Below are 22,764 nucleotides of genomic sequence, written 5' to 3'. Positions count from 1 at the left end.
CTACTAGTATTGTCATATACTACTGAAAGTAGTATATACTTTCAGCAGTATATAACAATTGGCCTTGCAGTGTACTGTTATTGAAATTAAGTAGATGTTTAGTAGTATATAATACAAAATACAATGACTTATTAACCCTTCAATTTCTATAGTGGTCAGTAGCTTAAAAAAAAATGCCAGCAAGGTACTCATGAACAAGTACACAACGAGAAAACGAACAGATAAAGTTAATGTCCAACTTTAATACATAAAGGAGAACAATTCAGTTAAAAAAAACACAACAAAAAACCAAAAAACTAAAGCACTTAGCAGTAGTAAAGAACATGTACAATTTAAAAAAAAATACTCAGAGTTGGCCTAATTTTAAATCAGTTTGAATTTCACATAGGCCAAACTGTTTATGGAGATATTTATGGCAAAGTTTTCTCATAAGAATTGTTGTTCTTCACTGGAAAGGAAAATCAAACCTATGACCCTATCAACTAAACGCAGCTCAATGTAAATTCTGGGTCATGACTCTCTTCAATGTTTCCATACTGTTTAGAGTATGCCTATATGTTGCGTAAGGGCATTACCATGGCTGTATGAAATACAATTATACAAACCTACTTCAGAGAGTCAGAAATGACAACACAAATTGCAAGACTTTGGGGATAAAATATTTTTCTTTTTTTTTTTTTTTTTTGTCTGAATTGTTTCTGTGTTACAATGCAATTGTGTTGCTCCACTTACACTTATCCTTCAGATAAAAATAATACCCCAGTAATAAAGATGCAAGTTCACTCAGATGCTGTTTTATCAAAATACCAAAGTACCCTTACCCAAATTTTGTGGTGTTATGTGATCATTTTTTCTCATTTCTTGTTATTCCAAAAGATTTATTTTATAAATATTACTTCAGTATATTTCACAGAAAAAGGTTATGCACCACCACCTCTGCAACAGAAAAAGAGCTATCAGTCTGTTAGCCTACCCTTCCATTAGATTTTTTCCAGCTACAAAACATCTGTTCTTCACTTACACGTTTTATATACTGTTGACCCTCTTGATTAAACAACATCAGATACATCACTGATTAAGGATTTTGATTGCTTATACTCTCCTTGTTATATTGATCATCCCTACACAAAGTCTGTAGAGTATGTACAAAGCCTTTTTTTTTTATACTCTTAACCATGGGAAAGAAATACGAAGATTTTTTTTTTTAAGAAAATAATGATTTGGAAAACAAAGGCTGATGGTATAGCAGGACAAGAGACTTGAGTAGAAGGCTGTTTCTTTTCCTTTCTACTTATCTGGGGTTTTTGAAGAGTACTTATATGTAGATATAAGCAAAAATACTTTTTATATACCATCAATAAACATGAATGAAATTGTTTATGTCAGTAAAAATATTATTTGTCATTACCTTTTCAAAGAAGTGGGATTTGATTGCTTTACTTTGATGGGATTATTCACATGCTTAAAGTTAAACAAAGAATTCCGAACCCTGTTGAAATACAGTTTAAGTAAGAAAAAGAATACAAGCTAATTTGTAGTTCATTTTAAGCCCTCATATAAAGTGCTTTGACATAATGGAAAATTAAAAATAAATAAAATTCTAATACTACTGTTCATACCCATACACATTTTAAACAAAGTCTTTTTCAACGTGATAAAAGCAGGCTCAAATCAGGTTATATATTTGTTTATATAGGTGCTTAAGCAAGTTTGACAGTCTTCTGGGGTAGATGCAAACCAGCTGTAATGACAACTCACCAGCAGATTTGGAGCATTCAGTTAGGGAGTGTTTTCTTTGTTGTGTGAATGTAGTGCATACTACTGTAGCAGCAGCACAACAGTTCTGGGAGAAAATACTCAATATTTTGGAGATCAGATACTAAAAAAATCCAGTGGGGCCTTCTTAAAGCAGAAAGGACACTGTGGTGCAACCTGTCTACAAAGTCAGCACAAGTTCATGCCTAAAGGGGATGTTTCTGAAATCCAGAGAGACACACTAAGGGTCACAATGCAAAATATAAGAAGATATTATTTGTGCACTAAAAAAACCTCAGTGGAGTATTTTCTGCTCTATAATCTTTATATGGATTTGGAAAACCAATAGATACTCATCAGATTTTCACAAATTTTTAATAGTTAAGATCAATCAGAATAGGTTTTCCATTCCAAGAATCATACAGATACCTTCAGGTAAACTTACTGTTGCCTTGCTTTCATAGGACCAGGATTACTTCTGCAGAAATCCTCAACAGTCCTCCCTGTATATTTCAAGTACAGGCTTGAGGGTGAAAAAAACCCAAACAAAACAACAAAACATAACTAGGTGTCGTGGTTTAAGCCAGTTGGCAAGTCAGCTATGCAGTTTCTACACACACACCCCCCCCCCCGAGGGATGGGGAGGAGAATCGAAAGAATGTAACTCCCGCTGGTTGAGATAAAAACAATTCAGTAACTAAGGTATAACACAATTCACTACTGCTACCACCAGTAATAATAATGATAAGAGAAATAACAAGGGAAGAGAATACGACACCACCTGCCGAAAATGAGCCCGACAGAGCAGAGAGCGTGCCCTTCCAGGTAACTCCCAGTTACATCCCCGGGCATGACGTGCTGTGGTATGGAATACCTCTTTGGCTAGTTTGGGTTAGGTGTCCTGTCCCTGCTTCCTCCCGGCTTCCCCTCCTCCCTGGCAGGGCATGAGACTCACAAAGTCCTTGGTCAGGGTAAACATTCTGACCAGCAACTGAAAACATCGGTTTTATCAGTATTATTCCCAGGCCTAAAGTCAAAACCACAGTGCTGCAACAGCTACTAAGAAGGAGAAAAACTGACTGCTGCTGCTGAACCCAGGACACCAGGGTAATGATTTGCTGGTAATGAAGGTAACAAAAAAGGCAAATCCAAAACCATTTCACAGCTGTACAAAATGGAAGTGACTGTCATGGCTATTGGGAATCTCAGATTCATAGGAAATTCATACCAATAGAAGTATTTTTTTCTCTTTTTTAATTTCATTAGATAGAGCACTAGTAAAATACGCATCACAGTGGATACACTCTCAGAAGCTGGATAGATCATCAGTGAGGAAGCAAGACCAAACAGAGTTTCCTATACTAAAAACAGCACATGGCATTTTCAACTTACAGAAAAAAAAAAAAAAAAAATCAGCAAGACGCATTCTGCATCTGCTGAAATTTCCAAATGATCTCAGAAGTGCCTTACATAAGACATGTTAGACTAAACTCCATTTAAAGGCAGTCATGGCTTGCATGATTTGAGTATGTTTTCCTGAGGGATCTCTGCCAACTTCTTGCTGACTGAAGAACATTAAGATCCTGGAAATGATGTTGTGTGTTTCTCCAAGCTGAGAGAAGACCTCCACTGTTACTTTCAATGTACTTTCTCACTCTGTACTGCCTATTTCATCTGGAAAAAGCTTTAAACAGCAAATTCTCCTCTGGAAAAAAAAAAACATCAGTAGCAAGAGTGGAAGAAAAGGTGCCATAGGACATGTATCATTAATGTGCTCAGATACATATGTTATGCTTCCAAACCACTACAAATGTCTGTAAGAGGACTCCCATGGATTTTTTTCTCCAGGTGTTTCTTTCAAAGGTTTGTAAGAGGTTACTGTTACTCCACTGGACTTCATTTATGACTTACGTAGATGTATAAAAAGTTTTCCAGGGGTTATTTTTGCTTTCAAATGTGAAGGAAGTAAAAAAATAAAACAAACCCAAACAAAATCCAAGTACATTCACTATCAATTGTGAATTAGTCAAATATTTTCTTGTCTTTTTTTGTAAACCAGGAAAGATTTCCAAATTCAGAGATCTAGGCATAAACTGAGGCTAAGCGGATTAAAGGCCACAATCCCAGTCATCAGGTGATGTAACACAGTATGGTCAAATTGAAGTCAGTGTCATACCAATCAAACCTGTGAAGATATGCCAGAACAGTTACGGCATATAAAATACAGTACTGATACGTAACAGCCTATTTTGATTCGTTTGCAGAGTACACTGTGCATTTAACAGTATACAGTGAATAAGAACAGACAGAAATCACTACTTCCAAACTGGCTTTTAGGAAAAGGAAAAATACCAATTCTTAGGCAGTGACTGCAATGAACATGGAGGACAAACATGAGAAGCCTAGGTAAGCTTTCAAATGCTTATCCAAATCTCATGTGAACATCCTAGTCTGGATACACTCTCTTTTGAAATATCCAGAAAAAAAAAAGACATATAAGGAAAGCCCTTCTAACATTTATGTGGATATACGCATTTTGGAATGAAATGCAATAAAGTTAAATATAACAATCTAGATGGAGAAAAAGGAATCTATTCTGGGTGTTTCATTTTATGCATTGAGGGTCTGCCTTTCTTGAAAAGGTTGCAGAAATTTATGTAGCTGGATGTTTTCAGTTGCTAAGTAGCCTAAACAGAAGAGAGGTTTGTAGTAAGGCTTCTCCCTCCAGGATGCCCAAGCAGATAGCTTGAACTTCATTCATGTGCACAAGGTATAACAAAAATACCCTTTCCACTGCTCTGAAAGCCAAAATAAGAACAGTACTGGACAAGGACCAGGGTTCACCCTAGCATGTTATTTTATCTTATAAACAAATCATGTAGAAGCACTCTAGTAAAAGAAGTAAGGATAAGTCCAGAGATGATATACAATTGCAGATGTGGCTCTCTTAAATTACAAAAAAATATTTAGGGCACAGAACTAATGTTTCTTTTGTCAAGTGATTGTTTCAAATAATGAGACATTGCTTCAAATAAAAATGGCTTTTCTTTGGGGAGTTCCTCCTCCTTAAAATGTCCTCTAACACATTTAAAGATAACGAATTAACAAGAAGTAATCTTCAGTAGAAATTTTAGTTATGCTTTGTGATACAGAAACATATAAAAAAATGGAAAAAAGATACATCTGTGGAAAAAATAAAAAGTGCCTTTTCCCCCTGGTGTCATGTCTTTGGGTATGTACAGCCTTGGAGAAATGCATAAATCATTTTATACATGGAACTCTTAAAAAACTAGAGATTTTTAGTACAAAGGAAGCAATTCACTGCAAGAATGTCCACATGCTGTTGCTTTATGACTACTATATACAGAAGAGGATCAAAGAAAGGACCTCTGGTTTACAGTTACTGCAGTACTGTACATTAACATGTGGCTAATACCCTTCTCTGGGTGAGATTTACACTTAGTATTACAAATAATAAAACAGTGCTGAAAATACTGATACAAAACAGCTTCAAGATGACATTTTAAAAATATCCCTCACTTTAATTGAACTGTTTTCCCCAGTTATTTTTAAGATTCAGCTTTATAAAAGATTCTCCAAGAAAATAGTAGCATTTAAAATGTTCTTTTTGAAATGTATAGATGGATTTTTTTTTTTAATAAAGTGTAATCCAAAAGTCCATTTTTCCAGGAAAAAAAACCCCAAATCAATAGATATAGAACATAAGTTAAAATTTAAGAGGTTTTTTTTGCTGTTTTTGTTTTTTGTTTGTTTGGTGGTTTTTTTGTATGCTTGTTGGTTTTGTTGTTTTTTGTTGTTTGGTTTTTTTGTTTGTTTGTTTTTTCATGTAGGATAGTACATTTGTAACCTGGAAAAAAAAAATTCCTTGATTACAATGTATGTCATTTTACTTACAGATCCGAAATATGATTGCATACATCAAGTCTTGAAGTGAGCAAGACATGTATTGTTACTAAGAACCAATGGTCCTTTCAATCCAGCATGACGTTAAGAGATTGTTCAGAAGAACACATGATTCTTAGTAGAGGAATTCTGTTACTAATATTTTTATCTTTTTGGTAGACTTTAGACTATGAGTTTCAATGCAGGACTGGGAGTCCTGAGCACTCACAGTTAAACCAGTCAAGCTCTGTTTGCAATTTTTGCACATTGTGTTTTGGCAGTAGCAACACACACGCAAACACAAAGGAGTTGGCAAATGCTTGTCTTGATTCTTCTATATCCAGCTCTGGATACCCAAAATTATCACTACAGAATATTTAGACAAAACCTGCTCTCTTCAACATCAGATAATGTCATAAAATTTACTCTAACCAAATCTCAATAAATAGAATCCTGAAAACGCAGGTTGCTTAAATGACTTAGTGGAATATCTGAAAGCTCATAGTCTACTTTTTTTATTAATCTAATCAATGCTTGTATTAATTTGAATATTAAGTAGTTAAGCAGATAAAATTTGTAGCATTAATTCATTTTATATGCCCTATGTAACTACATGGCATATGCTGAAACCACAACAGTGGCTTCCTTTTCAAATGTTATAACATTTTTAGTGGCTACAGAAGCTTCATTTTTCATTATATGCTACTTCAGTTAAGTGACACTAGTTTTTTTCCTTGTGTGAGAATGTGCTGCACCCTTGTCTTTCATTATTAATCACCAGCTAACTAGAGAGGTGTCTTGTCTCAGATCTGCCTCAATTCTACTTAAACATGCCAGATTATTTATAAACTGTTAACTATATGTCCTATTATCATTCAGATTACCCTCCATCAGTAAGATTGTAAACTAAGTGTCATGTCTAGTATATGCCACATGTCTGGAGTAACTCGACTTGAGATTCCAATTTTCAAGCCCTCTGAAAGGGAAAACAGGATCTTTTGCTACTACTGACAAGTCTACAGGTTCTATGGTGTGATCAGATAATTTCATATTCCTGTGAGACCAGCATGTTGCATGTCAGGTAGCATTAGATTCAGCTCACTTGTGTATGATATGCCAAGACAAATAAATCTGCTGAGTTGGTATAAACCAGGTTGTGCAGATGATACGATCTACAGAAATTTTGACTTACTAATCAGCAATTGGAACTAGGTAATAAGACAATTTCCCTTTAGTCTTTCACCCATTCTTGGTTTGGGAAGTAAAAGACATGATGCATTACATCATAGCATAGAACTTCACATTGTGTCATGAGTGATATAGTGCCTGTAAAGCACAAACATCACCACAACTTGACATGTCGTCATAGAACAAAAATATTCAAACAAATAAAAGCCAGGAGAGGGGCAGGAAGGTTGAAGAACCGAGTTGACATGCTCAGTCTGGAACCCAGTTACTGAATTACTGACTGAAATACCTGGTGAGCCCCCATGAACCTTCCTGTTAGCAGAAAATCAGTCACTTCCTCTACTTGTGGCATGAGGCATTCATAAAATACATACAGCAGGAAGCAGTAACACACCTCTACAGGTGAGCAAATTCCATTTTATAAAAAAAAAAAAAGTGTAAAAAGAGGGTCCTCAAAGATTTCTGACTTATTTCCCTAGTCTCTATGAAATTCAAGAGGTTTTACTAATTACTTATCTATTCATTCCTCACATCTACTTTAACAGTAACATTATTAAACATACACAGTATTATTTAAGATCACCTTCTAGAAATTCAGGGAATGATAGTGGCTTATAGAAGAAAACAAAAAAATAAATTACCCAATATTGGACTAGAAATGCCAGCCAAATGGTCCCATTTATTATACCCGTGGTGACTTCTGTATGACAAGTCAATCTAGTTATTTAACTTTTTAAATTTAATTTAACTATTTAATTAAAAGTCACCCTTTTGCCACAGTCTCTGGTGGGAAAGTATAGAACTTACAGGCAACATTAATTTTTTACTTCATTTTTTTTCAGGTGGAAGTAGCAGCAGATGAGAACTGAAGACTGAGCTCTAGGTGAGCTTATGTTCCTCTTTAATCAACTCTCCTTGTTACCCATCTTGTTGACCTAAAGTCTGTAGCTCTGCTGTGTGTAAATTGTGGTGGAGGAAAACATTTTTTCTGCTGTACATGTGTAAAGAGATGGGTCCCCTTGGAGGCTGTCCAAGTCTCCCTGTGAAAGTGGTATGCTGCCGAGGTACAGCAGTTTGGTCTTTTGGAGTTCCTGAGAACACTGGGTAGCTGTCTGCCTTAGATGCTGGCTTTGCTGTACTTGGTGCCGTGGTGGCCAAACCATTCTGAGTGACCTCTGAAGTGAGGGTTTCGTATGTGCCTCTAGTATGCTTGATGACTTCCACAATCTCATTCTCTTTTAGGAGGTTGCTCAGACACAAATTAGACAGCTGACAGCTCTTGCTTTCATAGGCTGTTGCCTGGTTGCCTGATGAGTATCTAAAAGGGTCCTCGGTGGGAGTATGTGCTGACTTTCTGTCCCTTGTGCTGAGATTTTGGCTCACCATTCTGTTTGGATATGTAGCCTGGGGAAACAAAACAAACAAACAAACAAACAAAAAGTATTAGTAATATCATAAAATAGGGAAACGGTGTAGAGTATAAAAACCACTCCGCACTACAGATGTATAGCACATACGCCTGGCAGATTTAAAATGAAGGATTACTCTTAAACGCTGGTAAAACTCCCAAAGCACTGATAGCAAAAAATAGAAGTATTGTTCATTCATATTTAACAGAACTAATATTGTAAACTATTTATTATAGGTAATGATTCTGGCATTTTCTATAAAAAAATAGTTTAAATCAAAAGAGGAGAATTTTTTGTCAAAACAAAATGAATGGATAAAAAGCTTCTGTGAATTGTAAACAGATTTTCTAAAGGATTTCACATGATGAAACAAGAATTGTGATTGCATTGAGTTCACCTCTTAATACTCTCAAATACTTCCAAATGTGAAAAGCATCTTTTGCATCTTCATACCTTGGAAAGGATGTTCACTTATAACCATTTTCATTGTCCCTTGAATCTAGGTGTTGTGTCATATACTACAGTAAGATACATGCCAAAATGCTCTGCCAGAGCAGAGCAATAATTTTATTTTAGCTGCCTGGAAAAATTACAGTGTAAGAAGGATTACAGCATGTTAGCAACTTCTGATGTTGTGTGAGCAGGCATGCATTTTTATTTGTTTAAAGAAGAGGAAATTATCTGCATGGCAAGTCAGATCACTGTAAATTTCCAGTGTGCACTTAGCATGCTGCTTTGTTTTGTCCTCTACAGAACACCTAGCTGGGGAGATGATGGGGTTGTGGGACCTTTGCTCATTTAAAAAATATACTCTCAGTGTATAAAATAAAGCATCGAGGGGAAAATGCTAATGCAGTCAAAGCAGATTTCTTCCTGTTCCAGGACTGACTGTAAGTAGCTTCCAGTGGCGATGCCCAGGAACTCAGCTCACAGGCAGATGTGCTTTTGGCTGAAGAATGGCACTAGCCAAGCTGTGACTGTAACATATCCATATGATGTTTCAAAGAAATCTTTAACTTACAGTGCAATTAGTGAACCTTTTATTTTTTTTTCCTTTTTTTTTTTAACTAGTCAGATTAGGGTAACTAAGCAGCAGTTACATGAAGAAGGATTTTAGTAATAGCATTAATTGTACTTTATTTTAGAAGTTATTTTGGAATACACATTTGATCTTAATTCATTGCTGTCACACTTTTCCAGGTACTGGTTAAAACACCTAGTCCATTTGCAACCAAAGTCGAAACTTACTCCATGTAGGTTTTCTGCAACAGGACTATAAAAGGACATACCAGCAGTATCCTGACATTTACATTGCTACAGGGGCTCTGACGTTGCAGAAAAAGGCTGAGAAAATCAAAAAATACCCCCAAGCTTTACAACAACACTTTGCTAAAAATATATCAGGGTGTTTCCATGATTCCATAGCAAACTTGGATATATTGTTTCAGGACAATCACACGCATTTCTATTTTAAACAACACAGAGAACAATGATACAGTCAAATGTTCACAGCTTACATCCTTATTTTAGGGTAGACAGGTTGGTCACGCTTCTACACAGATTCATACACAGGCTTGGATACAAGTATTGCAGTGCGTTTAAGGCATCAGAGATGGCATTTTCAAAAATTATTAGTTCTGGAGTAATATTATTCCCTTTTATTTCTGTGCTGATTCAGACTCATAGATGGGAATAGAACACTTCTGGAAAACATCACTTACATTTCATGCCTACAGCACATAGATGTTGAGATGTAATTCAATTTGATTCCTATGGAATAATTGTTGGGGAGATCTGTCTATGAATTAATTTTTTTTTTTTTTATTCATTTATTTCTGTGACAGTAAGTAAAGTCTTCCTACTGGGACAAGAGTGGTAAATTCAATTCCCTGCCAAAAATTCCTGCATTTCTTGTACGGGAATATTTCTGGGGTTACCATAGATCCCCCTCCTGTGCACTTTAAGAACCCAAAGGTTGATATAGAACTGAGATGAATCTCATGATGGGACATCTAGTCTATTATGTACTTCTGCTTAGCATCAGCTTTACCCTATGTTGCTCCTACATTTTTTATTTTAACCAGCTGTTAAAATCAATATAATCTGTATCATTTCTTCAGCCAACCTTTTCCACTACATTACCTTTGCTTTTATAAAAAACGTCTTCTTAATTCTAAACTGAACCTCTCTGGGTGCGAGTCTGTTCCTTGTATCTCTCCCTATCATGGAAATTAAGACAGAATTGCTGTTTGATCTCTGAAAACGCGTTTATGTCTTCGAAGAATGCTGTCAAACTACCCCTTAATCTACTTTCTCTAGAATGAAAAAACCCACACTGGTCTTTTCTCATAGGACTCATCTTCTAGACTCCAAGTTATAACTCTTGTCTTCTCTGTAGATTCTCTTCAGTAATTACACATTTTTTTCCTGAAGTAGATGGCCCAAGAGTATGGCACTTATGGTAATCTCCTACCACTAGGAAGCAGAAGAAGCACTTTTAATTCTATGAAGGATTTCTTCACTTTCTTCTTTTTAATTTACTCCAGTATGAGGTTAGTAATTTTATTTGGCAACAGCATAAAATCATTCACTCATGTTCATCTAGTTGTCCAAAATAGTTCCAAGATTTTTTTCTACAAAATTATTACTAGGTTGTTCAGCTGATTATTGACACATAGACATAATTCCTCATTTGCCTCTATTTAATTTAATCATTTGTTTTCTGACCTTTTCTCTAATGCTTCAAGGTCATTCTGAATTCCCTTTTTATCCATTAACAAGTTTTCTGTCCCACCCAACTTCATATAAGGTGTAAATTTAGTAAGAATATCCTCTAGTCCATCATCCAGGTAGTAAAATAGTATTGGACTGACAACGGGACCTGGGCTGAAGTCCCCTCATTTCAAGCTCAACCTTCAACCACTGAGAAATGCTGAGACATTTGATGTGAATATTTCATTGAAATAGAGAAGAATTTTTAGCAGGTATGCCTTTATATGTCTTTGTGTGCATGCCTGTGTATGTGTGAACAAAACTGCTATAGCAAGTACAGTAAATCTTATTGATTCACTTTATAAATGTTAAGATCCACCTTAAAAACACAGGCTGCTGCTAGGTGAAAGACATGTAAAAATCCCATTTGTAATGAATTGGTACATTTGTAATCCTTTAGATATCAACTGCTGACCAAGTTTGAGACTAAGACTAGACCTAGCTGCACCTAGGCTCCATCAGGAGTTTAGAAAGCAAGAGGGCCTGTTCTGAACACCGTGACTTAATGGGACGACTTCCTTATCCCCTGTATTCCTTCCATTAGACATAAACCATTGTCCTGGTCTAAGACTATGGCTCACGTTAGGAGTTTAGAAAGCAAGTTAAGTCCACTCCAAACCTCATGACTCAATAGGAAGGTCTCCCTTACCCTCTGTGCTTTTGGTCTCTGTATCAATCATGTTAAGCTCAATTTTATCTTTATTTTCCTTTGTGTGCATCATGCAAGTAAAAAATAATAGAGTGAACCTTGACATCAAATTCTGTTAATTCACACTTTTATAAATTTGTATCAAAACTACTCTTACTAATACATTCAATGGTCATTCTTTCAGCAACCCTAAATCATTCAATGTCACAACACATTTATAAAATTGTATCAAAAGCCTGACTAAAAGCAAGAAATCTGACATCTACAGCTTTTCTTCTAGCTAGAAGGCCTGTTACTGTGCTGTTGTATGAAATTAGATTGGTTTGGCAATTGATGTGATTTGTAATCCATGTTGGCTCTTGTTCATCTAGTTTTCTTCTATGTGCTTATAGTTTGTTTGATTATTTGCCTCAATTCTTTGTCTGAGAATTGAAGCTAAACCAATGGAAAACCTTATAATATGTTTAAGATGAACCATAACCTCCCCCCCCAACACTCACAAAAATAGATACTGATACTGCACTCTGATCAGTATACATCTGTATACACCTCAGGGTTTTTTTGTAGTAGTATACACTGCTCAGTAAAAAGTCTAGGAATTAAGGACCATTTCTCTTCTTTCAACTGCTACTGAAGTCCCAGCAAAAGCATGTAATTTTTCTGTTTAATCTGCAGCTATTCTTGTTCTTATCTTCATTCAGTGAGACTACTCAGTTATAAGCACCATGACACGTGAATAACTGAAATTTAAACATGTTGCTGCAGAACTTTGCACCCTTGGCTAAAGAGGCCACTTCCACTGAGAAGCATGACCACTGCTAGAGGTCTTGCATACCAGTTGTCTTACTGTCTTTAGAATGGCTTAGCAGTTACTTTTTTCTCTTGAAATAGAATAAAAAAATAAAAAACTTGTAGGAAAAAAACCCTTACAAAACAAGTTACACTTACAAGGTAGGTTTTAAAGTACAGAAGAATCATCTGGTCTTGAAAATGAGAAGTACAGAAGCATGTTCAAAGCAAGGCATGTTGTTGAAACTAGGTACCAGTAAAAGTTACAAGACATAATTACCTGATTTTTGTATTGTTTTTTTAACCTTGATCTTGATGAAATGCTTAGTTTCGACTATCTGGCACTGCAATGCTTCTTTCCTCTTCCTTATTAAGGTTGCATTTCACATGAAATATTTTCATTTTAGAAAATACATGCTGGATTTGTAGGTCTCCAAAATATTTGCTTATGGTTGCTGGCCAATGTGGGGATACAGTATGTGTGTATGTATCAATAATTATTTAATAATATTCATTATTATTATTATTATTATCAGTTAGGGAATGTCTTATTTTTGTAAAGCTGTAACTTGTGAAATTCTGCTTATATTGAACAAATAAACAAATACCAGGTGGTGAAAAATTAAGAATTAATTTCCTACTTAAAACATCATTACAAATATAGAATATGCCATCAGTAATCTAAGACATTGGTTTGACCCTCTCTCCAGCAATAAGGCAGAGGTGGTTAACAAGGAAAGACAGACTCATACTACCAGATGCATAGTTAGACATGAAATGAACAGAGAGTTTAACAGAAACCACCAAAAAGCAACACTACCATTGTTATCTATGACAAATTACTGAAGAATAGCTCTTCATCAGGAAAAGAGAGAACAGTGATCAGAATGGAGTCAAAATCAACAAGAAATCCTCTCCCCTTCCCCTCAGTGAAATTATTCTCCACCCCAAATATTGTCAATAAAAAGACCAATGTTATAATTTAAACATTTTTATAAAAATCACAACATACAGGGTTGAAAAAAATTGTTTGTTGTTCATTTGCTGAATTCAGACAGTTTAGCTTGAAATAATGTAATCCAACTGAGTTTCCTTGCTAATTTTACAGTTATTTAGGGTCTTCAAGATCTGGTCAGACTAAGAAAAATATCTGAGATTGAAATGCATAAAAGTAAAAACCATGCAGCACCACCAAAAAAACCCCAAAACTTTGTACTTAAACTTCTATTTTTAATCTATTTTTCCTTATTTTCCTGTAAATGTTTCATGCAAAATTTTCTGCAGTGGACTTTTAGATACCAACTGCATTCTATGACCGTTAGGCGTGAGCGAGCAAAACTACAATCTCAACGCATCTGTTTGCCAATTTGAAGGCTGAGTCCTTGTCCAGAGCTGAAGGTGGCTTCATGCCAGTCATGTTCCAGTCGAGCCTAGAGCAGCTGCAGGGCTGCTGTAAACTGCTGCTTGGCAGTGCTCCAAGGAACTGATCTGCCAGCTGGTGACTGCTGAAGCAAAAAATCCATTCATCTCTTTCCCTTTTATTTTTTCAGTAGCTCAGCTAGAACCAACAACTTCTCTGCCCCAGAAATTTCCAAATGCCAACCCACAGTCTGCCTAAATGTGGACCCAGGAAACGGACTGTAATTAGGATGCAAATGTGTCTCTGAAATTTCATTTCAAAAGTAGCCCATTTTAAATATATAGGAGAAAAAAAAAAAAAAAAAAAAAAAAAGCCTCCTCTGTTGCTTAAAAAATATCTTAAAGTTTTAAAAAAAAATCTGGATTTGAATTTCCAGATCAGATTAAACAAAAAGCAAAGGTTTTCTTGCTTAAGTCTATTTCTCAGAAAGAAAGAAAGAAAGAAAGAAAGAAAGAAAGAAAGAAAGAAAGAAAGAAAGAAAGAAAGAAAGAAAGAAAGAAAGAAAGGAAAAATTTTACTAAAATCCGATTGGCTGTAAAATTCTAATAGTTTTGTATCATGATCACCAGTGTTTTAAGGTACATCAATAATATGAGAAATATCTAAATATTTTAGGTTTGATTATTTTGATTATTCCACTCTAGTGCTAAATACATTAAGACTGAACTAAAACTAGGAATTTAATATTCCTAAAATATTTCCCTCCACCATTTTTTTTTTTTTTTTTTTTTTTTTTTGAGGATTCCTGTTTGTAACTGTCATTCCGGCAACTTTTTCTTATATTATGAAAAAACTCCCCCAAAATGACCCACTTTAAAGTAATGAAAACTGACTACTCTTACAGAAAGCTCCAGAATGGGACATGTTATTAAAAAAGCAGCCATTCATCACTTCCCATTTTCAAACCCACTGAGTGAAATATGACAAGAGATAACAACAAGACAACACTGCTGCAGGACATTCAAAAATGGATATTGTTGCTGATGGTCTTGTGATAAAATAGTGATATAAAATGACAGAAAAATACACAAATTACAAAAACACCCCAGAAAGGGTGCAGATTCTTAAAATGCCTGTGCCCAGAGGCATCCGGGAGTCTTAGATGCCTATAATGTAATTCTTCCAAGTAGAGCAACTTTCTTAAATACATCATTCTGACAGCTGGCATAGAAAATAAAATAAAACAAAATAATCTCTCAGCAATGCACCTAGAGCACCCTAACAACCAGCCAGCAGTGGCATATTTGAAGAACAAGATTTTACCATCCCAAAGGATTTCTACCTTCAGAAGTGTTAATGGACGTGCACTCTAGAGAGAGTAATTATTCTGACAGAAAAACAAAGACTTTCTGGATTCCCTCAAGTTTTCTACCACTTAATTATTTTGTGTTCGCAAGTACATGAGGAATGTCCAAAATGTGTTCTCCAGTGTAAAGTTAACCATATCTCCCAGCATAGTTCACTTAGCCCTTTTCAGGTCTCAACTGGACTGTAGCACCTTCTGCAGAACTGCCTCTACTTGCAGCCTAGCAGAGAATTCATAAAATATAATGCAACACAAAGAATTCCAAAACCAAAACAAGGTGCTATAGCTCTATATTTTTACAAAGGATGGAAAGGATTAAGCCCTGCATCATACTTTTGAATTTATATCCCTTCAGATGCCTTTCACAGTTATGAGAGTTTAAGTGCAGCTCTAACTTACCAAAACACGTTATCTCAGTGCTACGGTATGCCACATCTATCACTACATCAGCTCCTTAACTTCTACACCTCCCCACTTTTATGCTTATCAGCTTCCAGCCTAAAGATGATCCAATACAAAATGTAATTTAGCTGCAGCAGGTAATTGTTCTTCACTCAAGTCTTTTAAAAAGCATTCACTTTCATTGATTTCAGTAGCACCTGGACCATGAGAGTAGCTTTTACAACCTATATCTGCCCTTATTGAACTTACTGCCTTCTGGCAACATGCAGCACATGAAAGAAATAAAGTCCAGTGTGTCAAAATAAGGCATGGACTAATACCAACAGGTTATGGGTAAGAACCTGCGGCTGATCAATTTGCAAAGATCAATTTGCTCTTCCATCATCCATTGCAAAATGGATGCAGTCAATATAAACCAGAAACATTTCTCTTTCTGCCTTTCTAAATCTTTATTTACTTATTGAAAGCAAAAATTATGACATGCTAAAATGCATGCCTCTTCCCCATAATGCCCTTTGAACCAACAAGCCAGTTGAATACAAGCAAATTATACAGGTGAGCTAATGTCTTAAAAGGATTTTATGGTAGTGGTGATACACTGTGATAAGTAACCCACTTAAATAAGGTATTATTAGGCTTAAATAAGATATTCATCTTCTCACAGCATAGAATTATCCTTGGAAAATTTCATTTACATAAGTAATAATGCACAGTAAAGGCCACAAGTTATAAAAGGATAAAATGTTGTTTTATAAAGTAGGAAGAAAATGGTAAAGAATTTCCCATTAATCTCTAGTAATTTTCAGTAAATCATTACTTTGTGTTCTCAATACTGCATTTCAAAGGTTAAATTAAAGACTTTTCTCATTAGTAAAGCTAGCAGAAAATTTTGCATATTACAGCTGTTTACCATGCCTTCCAAATTGATTCTTTGGAACTTCAGAGCTGTTCACCAATATTAGTTATAGTCTTAAAAAATTATAAAAAATCCATTTAGATTATACTGAATACACCTTATTATACCCTATGGCTTACAATTCTAAATAACTATAAAAATACTAATTAAAAAATCCTTACTAAATAGTGTGGATTTTTCAATTATATGACTACTACTATTGCAGTAGGACACGCTACATGATATAACAAATCTTATTTTACTCACTCTGTATCTAAGACTTCCCCAAAATCAAAAAGTCAATACAGAAAAGCCAATTTTTACCAGACAGACTTTTCTTATTTTGGACCTGGGGATAAAATGGTAAGAAAGATGCAATGTGCTTACAACCCCATTTTAAAAATCTGTTAAATCCCTTGTCTTGGAAACATCAATGTTTAACAAAGACTAGCTCCCACACCTCCAGCAATTCTCATAACAAGTCTCTCTTGATGCCTTTGGCATCTTTTTTTACTGACCTACTATCCCATCAGCTTTTTTGGGCAGCCACAGCTATTACAGCTTATTAACAATAAGGAAAATACCTTCATTAAGCTCTTGTCATACAGAGGCAACACCTTTAGTTACAGGCAGCAGAGTCTAGAATAAGGTGTCCAAGTCTGATTTGCTCATGGACTTTCTAGGCTCCATTCAAGGGGACTGGATCCCCATGTTCACCTAGCACTTTGGGTCTCACTGTCTCTGTGCAATCCAAGAACTAAGGGCCACTTGTGCCACATTTTCAGCTACAGTCATATAGAAAGTCATAGGCATCTATAATTAAGGTCCTCTTTTGCATAAGTGATGCAAAATAAACTGATAGAAAATGGAGAAGCAGATTCATGGGAACACCAAGGTCACTTTAAAAGACCATGGTTCATGCAGTGTGGGCAGTGAAGTACGACACAAAGGTCCTGAGGAAGCACTAAGAGAGCTTGCTCTGGAATTATAAGCACGAAAATTGCATAAGTGTTAATTAGCCCTTCTGATAGAGTGTGCTACTCAGCTGACATTTATTGCTATGCTAACACAGGTGTTCTGGCTTTGCAAGCAAAACCAGTATTTCTATATCACATTTGATGTACCATGTAGACATAATAAATATGTTGTTCAAAGAATTCTGCCTTAAGCCTTATTTATTTTTTTGATGACCAGCTACCTGAAATCCATGAAGCCACTTCTAGCCTCAGGCCTGACATGTGGTCACCAAAACTTGGTCATATTCGGATCATCTGAATTAAAACTGACTTACAGGTGGCAATCACTTTTGACAACTAACTTCTATTATATGCATGTTTAGGCTTTACCAAGTTTCTAATTATGCAGTTATTTATTTTCCTACTCTAATACCTTTCCTATAGTACCACAAATTCCATATGTAAAATGAAATTCATATGACTATCTATTCAGTTAGATAACATGCCAGAATACAGTTGCTGCAGAAGTAGTAGTCTCCAAAAGACTTAAATGTGAAATGTTCAAGTGCCTACATATCATATAGCTCTGTATCTGTGACATACAGATTATTATCTTACCTTCTGTGAAAAAAAGGAACTTATATACTTATCAGGCCTTATTTTCTCACTTTCAGGGCTTATTGTCTCACTTTCAATTAGTGAATGTCATAAGTCAGATTTCTAATGACTGTGTGCCTTCTGAAAAAGGCAGTGCTTGCTTTTTCATAAAAAGACAGACAAAACCCTGGATGAATTGTAGTTAGCCATTGCTCACCTTTTTACATTACATTCTTTAACAATAACAAATCCTTCCATTAAAGTGAGTTTCATAAATTAGCATCCTTACTTTTGAAATCAATAGGAGCTGAACTTACACAAACAGCAGGGCAAATTGCATACATTAACAAAGGATATTCAAGAACTGTTAATCAGTGACACTATTCCTCAGCTCAGTATACAGTCTGAAAAGGAGAAATTAAAAGACTAATAAAAAGGGCAAATTTTATCCTGATGACAAGAAAAGAAACCCTAACTGCCCTTTAATTGACTTGACTTTTTATTTTTCTGACAAGATGGCTGAGACCAAGACATCCTTGAAGAGAAAGAGAAAATAGTCTTTTTATTTTAATATATATATATGAGAACATCTGTTTTAGGAATATAGTAGCACAGAATAGCCAGGGTTTTTTTATCCATAAAGTAAATTTCCAAAATGAAGTCTTTTTTGTGGTTAGACAAAAACATTATAACATATCCACAATAAATCCCTAGCCTTAACTGGTCAGTTTAATGCATTCAACAACACGCAGAAATAGTTTAGACTCCTATGACAGGATCAAGCATTACTATTCCAAAAGTATATTGGCTCCCTGCTGTAGGATTCAGTGAGAAAAATCCCTGTATGAACCTTGCATCATAGGACAATGCTCAGTCAAGCAGATTTCATTCACAATAGAAAAAATTTCCTTAAAATATTTTCTTCAAAGACCTTACTGTCTATGATGGTTATAGATCTATGCTGAGTGGATCATTCCATGCCTAGGGTTTTTTTTAGGCATTGACAGTTTTAGAAATAGGGGAAAGTACAAATAGGATTCTCTTGGAGTAAGGAATAACTTTCTTTTTCCCTATAAAACCAATGACCCAAGAACTTACTGGTTTTGTTGGAATGGAATTGGTGCATATAAATTCTACTCTCTGATCTTCATCTGTCAATATCAAATATATTTACAATAATAAAATCTTGTCAGGGAGAGCAAGGGGACTCATCGTCAAGTATAAATAGCTGCTGAGGAAATGTGACGCCCATAAGGAATCCATACAATTGATTTAACTGAAAGATACTGCTTTAACAAAACAGTTAGTTTGCAGATGAATAATATAATTCCCCTCATGTTCTAAAAAAATCCAGAAACGTATCTTCTGTCATTTCAAAATTGTGTATAGTTGGTAGTGATAGAAAATTTTCCTTACTGTGTAATTTCAAAGAAACCAAGTTTCATATAGATAAGATAGCCCATCAGATAAGTACATAAAATAACCTCTTTCCGCCTACACCAGTGGCTTACACAAAAGAAGAAAAATATTTCATAGCATCTTTACTGTACCTCTAATAAGGGTCCATTCAGTTCAGCTCTCTTCAAAGGAGCTACTGTAGCATGGTGTTCATTACAAGATATACTACTCAGTGTTCAGGAAAGTCAACTCTTAACAAGATAAAACTATTTCATTTATTTCATGCATTTTAAGGCCAGAAAAACCCGTTATAATCATCTTGTCTGACCTTCTTTACAGTAGAAACCTTAGATTTCTCTTGGTGAAATCAAGTAATCCAAAAAAGCCTAACTTAAAAGGCTTAAAGTAACGAGAATATATTTTATTTCTTCATAATCCACAAAAATATTTTTATAACAATGCAATCCACATCCTGACTGGAAATGTCACTATATTTTGGTAACAAATCCAAGACTAATATTTGAACAAAAGAAAATAAGCAGTATCTGCTGACAAAACTGCTCTAAAAATATGCTAGGAGATAAAGTGCCTCTAAAAAGGACTAATGTCTAAGACATTTAGTAATAGGCAATTCACAGAGAAAGTGCTGGTTGGGTTTGGAGTTCTCCCTGTCTGTTCTGGTCATGTATGTAGTTATATGCATGATTTGAATATCCTATTTGCTTTTGTAAGTGATTATACAGGATGCAGAAATATAAGGAGCCCACTACAGCCTGCAAAATAACTAAGAACAGAAAACTTCACAAAAACCTTGTAGTACCAAGATCATATTATTTGGAAAAATAACCTTCTATTCCATCTTCCCTGGAAACATACAAAAAAACTAATGCAGCTATTTCAAAATATTCAGCATTATCAGCTCCTTATTTCTTTCAGCAAAACTATGTCACACAAACTTAGCAAAGGAAAATGAACAAAAGGAAACAAAAACATAAACACCCACTGGAATTTCTTATTTTGCATTTCCTTCTAGGAAAAACAATATAAAAAAAATTTGGTAAAACCACTGAAATACCTGTATTGGTTTCTGCTTCTCTATTCATTTGCCTAGCCTAAGGAAGGCAAGCAAGATTACATTTCATACTTATACCTCCAACTTTCTATAATAATGCACATAGGGAGGCATTTACCTGTTGCAACATGCCCTTTCTCTCTAAATGTAAAGTTTTACATTTTCTTTTCTTTACAGCCCATAAGGTGGGTCTCTCACTTGAAAAAAGTAATACAAGATGATATGCTCACTCGGGTTTATAGGCTTTTCAGCTGTAAATTAACATAGTATTGCTGACTTATGACAGTTGCTGCATAATAGCTGCTAAAATTGGACATCCCATCCCAAAAGACCCTCTGCCCTGGGGACTAGGGGTGAGAGGCACAGCTTTGGAGGGAGGTTGTATGTAGGAAAGTGTGTGAAAATTGCATATAATTATAATAGAGTGCCTGTTTCATAGGTCTCTTCACGATGGCTAAATACAGGCAGTTCTTCATTATTTCTGCAGTGGGCCCTGCGGTGCCCCAGGCACCAGAATAGCCCAGGTATTGCAATGGGCATGTGGTACAGCAGCAGCCTTGTCTCCTAGCACTGTGCCAACCTCCCTAATGCAGGTCCTGCCAGCTCCAGGATAACTCCAGCAGATCTGGTGGGCTGCTCTTGCACTTCCCAGGAAGCCCAGGGTCTCAGTGCTTCCTTTAGACTGACAAAGAGTAGATTAGGATTAGATACTGGGAAGAAGTTCTTCACTGTGTGGGTGATCAGGCACTGGAGAAAGTTGCTCAGAGAAGATGGAAGTGTTCAAGGCCAGGCTGGACAGGGCTTTGAGCAATCTGGTCTAGTGGAAGGCATCCCTGTCCATGGCAAGGGGTTTGAACTACATGACCTTTAAGATCCCCTCCAAGCCAAACCATTCTATGATTCTAAAATGAGAGTTTTAGACTTCTTGTGACATAAATAACAGTTCCACCTCTGCTGTTTGCCATTTCATTAAACAGCATTTTAATGGAAATCCTAAATTCTGAAAGGAATCATGATCCCATTGAATCCTCTAGCAAAACTTCCACTGCCTTTATTGCATTTTCTTGAGCAGGAATGAAACTAAGCATGTGTCTGAATAATATTTACTACTACATAAATTAGGGACCAGTGTGTTTTAGTCTTGCCTGAGCACCCCATGCTGTTGTGATGGCAGCCTTTTATGCCTCCCTCCTGCCACATTAATGGTATAAGCTATTTTAAATAATTCATAACCAAAGTACTTCATTCAAATACATTGTGGGGTTTTGGTGCTTTTTTTTTTTTTTTTAAATAAGGTTTTTTAATACAGTTTAAGAGAAAAAAAAAAAATTCTGATTAGCAGTCTTGAAAGATGAATATCTGTTTGGTTAAAGCTATACACCAAAGACATGTTTTAGAAATACGAGATATTCCTCAGGGATCAATACTGGGTCCATTTCTATTTAACATCTTCATTAACAATCTGGATGATGGGGCAGAGTGCATCCTCAGCAAGTCTGCTGATGACCATTAAACTGGGAGGAGTGGCTGATATGCCAGAGGGTCATGATACCATTCAGAGGGACCTTGACAAGCTGGGGAAATGAGCCAACAGGAACCTCATGAAGCTCAACAAGAAGTGCAAAGCCCTGCACCTAAGGAAGAACAACCTTATGCACCACTATGTGCTGGGGGACAACTGGTTGGAAAGCAGCTACCTGCGGGTCCTGGTTGACACCAGGTTGAACAGGAGCCAGTAATGTACCCTTGCTGTAAAGGAGGCAAATGGTATCTTCAGCTGCATTAGACAAAATTGCTCCCAGAGTGAGGCAGGCAATCCTTTCAGCACTGGTGAGGCCACACCTGGGATACTGCTCCAGTTCTGGGCTCCCCAGTACAAGACATACTGGAGAGAGTTCAACAAAGAGCCACAAAGACAATTAAGTGACTGGAGCATCTCTCTTGTAAGGAAAGGCTCAAGGACTTGGGACTGTTTAGCCCAGAGAAGAAAATGCTCAGGAGGATCTCATCCATGTGTATAAATATCTGAAGGGAGGTTGAAAAAGGACATAGCAAGGCTCTTTTCAGTGGTGCCTAGTGACAGGACCAGAGGCAATGGGCACAAACTGAAACACAGGAGGTTTCCTCTGAACATCAGGAAACATTGTTTCACTGTGACGGTGACCAAGCACTGGCACAGGTTGACCAGGGAGGTTTTGGAGCCTCCATCCTTGGAAAAAGGCATCAAAAGATGTCTGAACATGGTCCTGGACA

General features: G+C 36.0%; 1 protein-coding gene across 1 annotated transcript in view; it reads right to left on the bottom strand.

Annotated features, from left to right (window-relative positions):
* Nucleotides 1–7,764: 7,764 nt before the first annotated feature.
* CCSER1 (coiled-coil serine rich protein 1) overlaps nt 7,765–22,764 on the bottom strand; it is a gene marked incomplete at both ends in the record, with an annotated part of 646,590 nt that continues 631,590 nt past the window's right edge. Inside the window, one exon of the mRNA XM_080638355.1 lies at nt 7,765–8,250. Coding sequence (XP_080494481.1) covers nt 7,765–8,250 — 486 coding nt within the window. The remainder of the gene's footprint in view (nt 8,251–22,764) is intronic.

The sequence above is a fragment of the Psittacula echo genome (assembly GCF_963264785.1).
Source record: "Psittacula echo genome assembly, chromosome: 1".
In the NCBI taxonomy this organism is placed as follows: domain Eukaryota; kingdom Metazoa; phylum Chordata; class Aves; order Psittaciformes; family Psittacidae; genus Psittacula; species Psittacula echo.
Note: the sequence above shows the minus strand (reverse complement) of the source record. Positions and strands in the feature narration are given on the sequence as shown.